The 1,547-nt window shown below is 46.3% G+C and overlaps 1 protein-coding gene across 1 annotated transcript in view; it reads right to left on the bottom strand.

Annotated features, from left to right (window-relative positions):
• Positions 1-1,547, bottom strand: part of LOC109545217 (dynein axonemal heavy chain 3) — a gene marked incomplete at its 3' end in the record, with an annotated part of 11,635 nt that continues 10,088 nt past the window's right edge. Inside the window, 3 exon segments of the mRNA XM_019915760.2 lie at positions 1-119; positions 177-1,075; positions 1,126-1,331. Coding sequence (XP_019771319.2) covers positions 1-119; positions 177-1,075; positions 1,126-1,331 — 1,224 coding nt within the window.

Genomic DNA, 1,547 nt, shown 5'->3' with positions numbered 1-1,547 from the left:
CGCACAATTTCCGACCAGCTTTTGTCCGACAACCATTCTGGGGCTGGATTGGGAAACGGATTGTCCAAAGCCACGCCTCCTGTTATCAGGAAGTTCCAAACGTCCTCATCGATCTTGTTCTGCAATTTTAAACCACTAAGTCCGGTCAGATTGGAAAATACTAATCATCATCCCACCTGCGATCTCATAATTCCAACGGTTAAGACAAACGAAAAGATCAGCTTGTCCTTTTCAAACAATGAGCGGCAAACATTTCGGTAGATGCTATTGGTGAAGAAGTTGCTCAAATATCCCAGGCGTTCTTCCAGCACTGAGGATTGAGGACTGTGAGTGATCGCCTGATTGTAGAGGTTGATGAACCAGGTTAAGGAGTACTGATACATTGGCTCGATGTTGGCTAGGTCCGATATGCAGAAGAACAGTATGGATGAGTGCTTTGATACTGGAACGTACTCGTTTCTGGCATAGTCGATTTCCTGCTCGGTTTTAGCCGCCTGTTTTTGCTTCTCTTCGATCTCGGCCGATAGGATTTTGCTCGACGACAGTATCTTTATAGCCGTTTCGTCTTCCAAAATGTTGCCTTCGGATGTGGACAAAACCTCCAGGATTTTATCTTCGATTTCTTTCAGCATTTTCTTGTTGTTGGCACTTTCCACGATCATGGCATTTTTCTTCTCTTCCAGCTCAGGTTTCTCTCTTGCCACCACGATGCCCAACAGTTGGTCCTGCAGACCCTGCGGGGTGATCATGAAATTCAGCAAACTCACCTTCACGGCCACTTCGGGCAAGTAATGGGGGTTTCTCAGGCGGGTTGTAATAAAAAAGCGAAAATCGAACGAGTATTCCAGAACGTTCTCGGCCAACTTCAAGTACCACACGCCCTGTTGCTTAAAAATGTTTTTCGACAAAATCGGGTCGAGGACTGCGTCTAGCTCTTCTCCAATGTTCTCCAGTATCACAGGGGTTCCAAAGGTTATGGCATTTTCCAGGATTCGCACATAATTGGCGTCTGTTAGCTTAATCACCTGCAACCGGTTGTTTTTCTCCATGTTTTTCACCCATTTGTTTGCTTGGCCTGAAACCTCTGACTCGATTAGGGCCCACCACATGAAAACTCCAACGTACCTTGCGGGTCAATCATGAGCGGATATCTCCGAGCGGTTGTAGCAATAATCCCATTCTCCACACTGTAATTATCGACTGGAAGTCCGGCGATGTTCCATGATCTGATCACGACTGGCTCGCCCATGGTAGTTACCAGCGAGAAATTTTCCGAACACGGAATACCGAGCTGAAGAGTCGACACGTTCCATCCTTTGAGTAATTCTCGTCTAAAATCAATAGTTCTTCAGTTGGTTCTAGTCCTGATACAGTCAAGTCCGTGCAACGTGTTGAGACTCACACAGCTCGTACTTTTAGTTAGAGGAACGTTTTTGTTCTCCCAACACACTTTGCAAAGACTTTATCTGTAATTAGGCCTGGGTAACACAGTGGATTTTCAGGTGCTCGCACAGCGACACCGATACGGCTTGCCGTGTTGATACAGC

This window comes from Dendroctonus ponderosae, unplaced genomic scaffold (genome assembly GCF_020466585.1).
Source record: "Dendroctonus ponderosae isolate FM_Combo_2020 unplaced genomic scaffold, Dpon_F_20191213v2 Dpon_F_20191213_2, whole genome shotgun sequence".
NCBI classification, from domain to species: domain Eukaryota; kingdom Metazoa; phylum Arthropoda; class Insecta; order Coleoptera; family Curculionidae; genus Dendroctonus; species Dendroctonus ponderosae.
The sequence above is the reverse complement of the archived record's forward strand: the minus strand, read 5'-3'. Positions and strand labels throughout refer to the sequence as shown.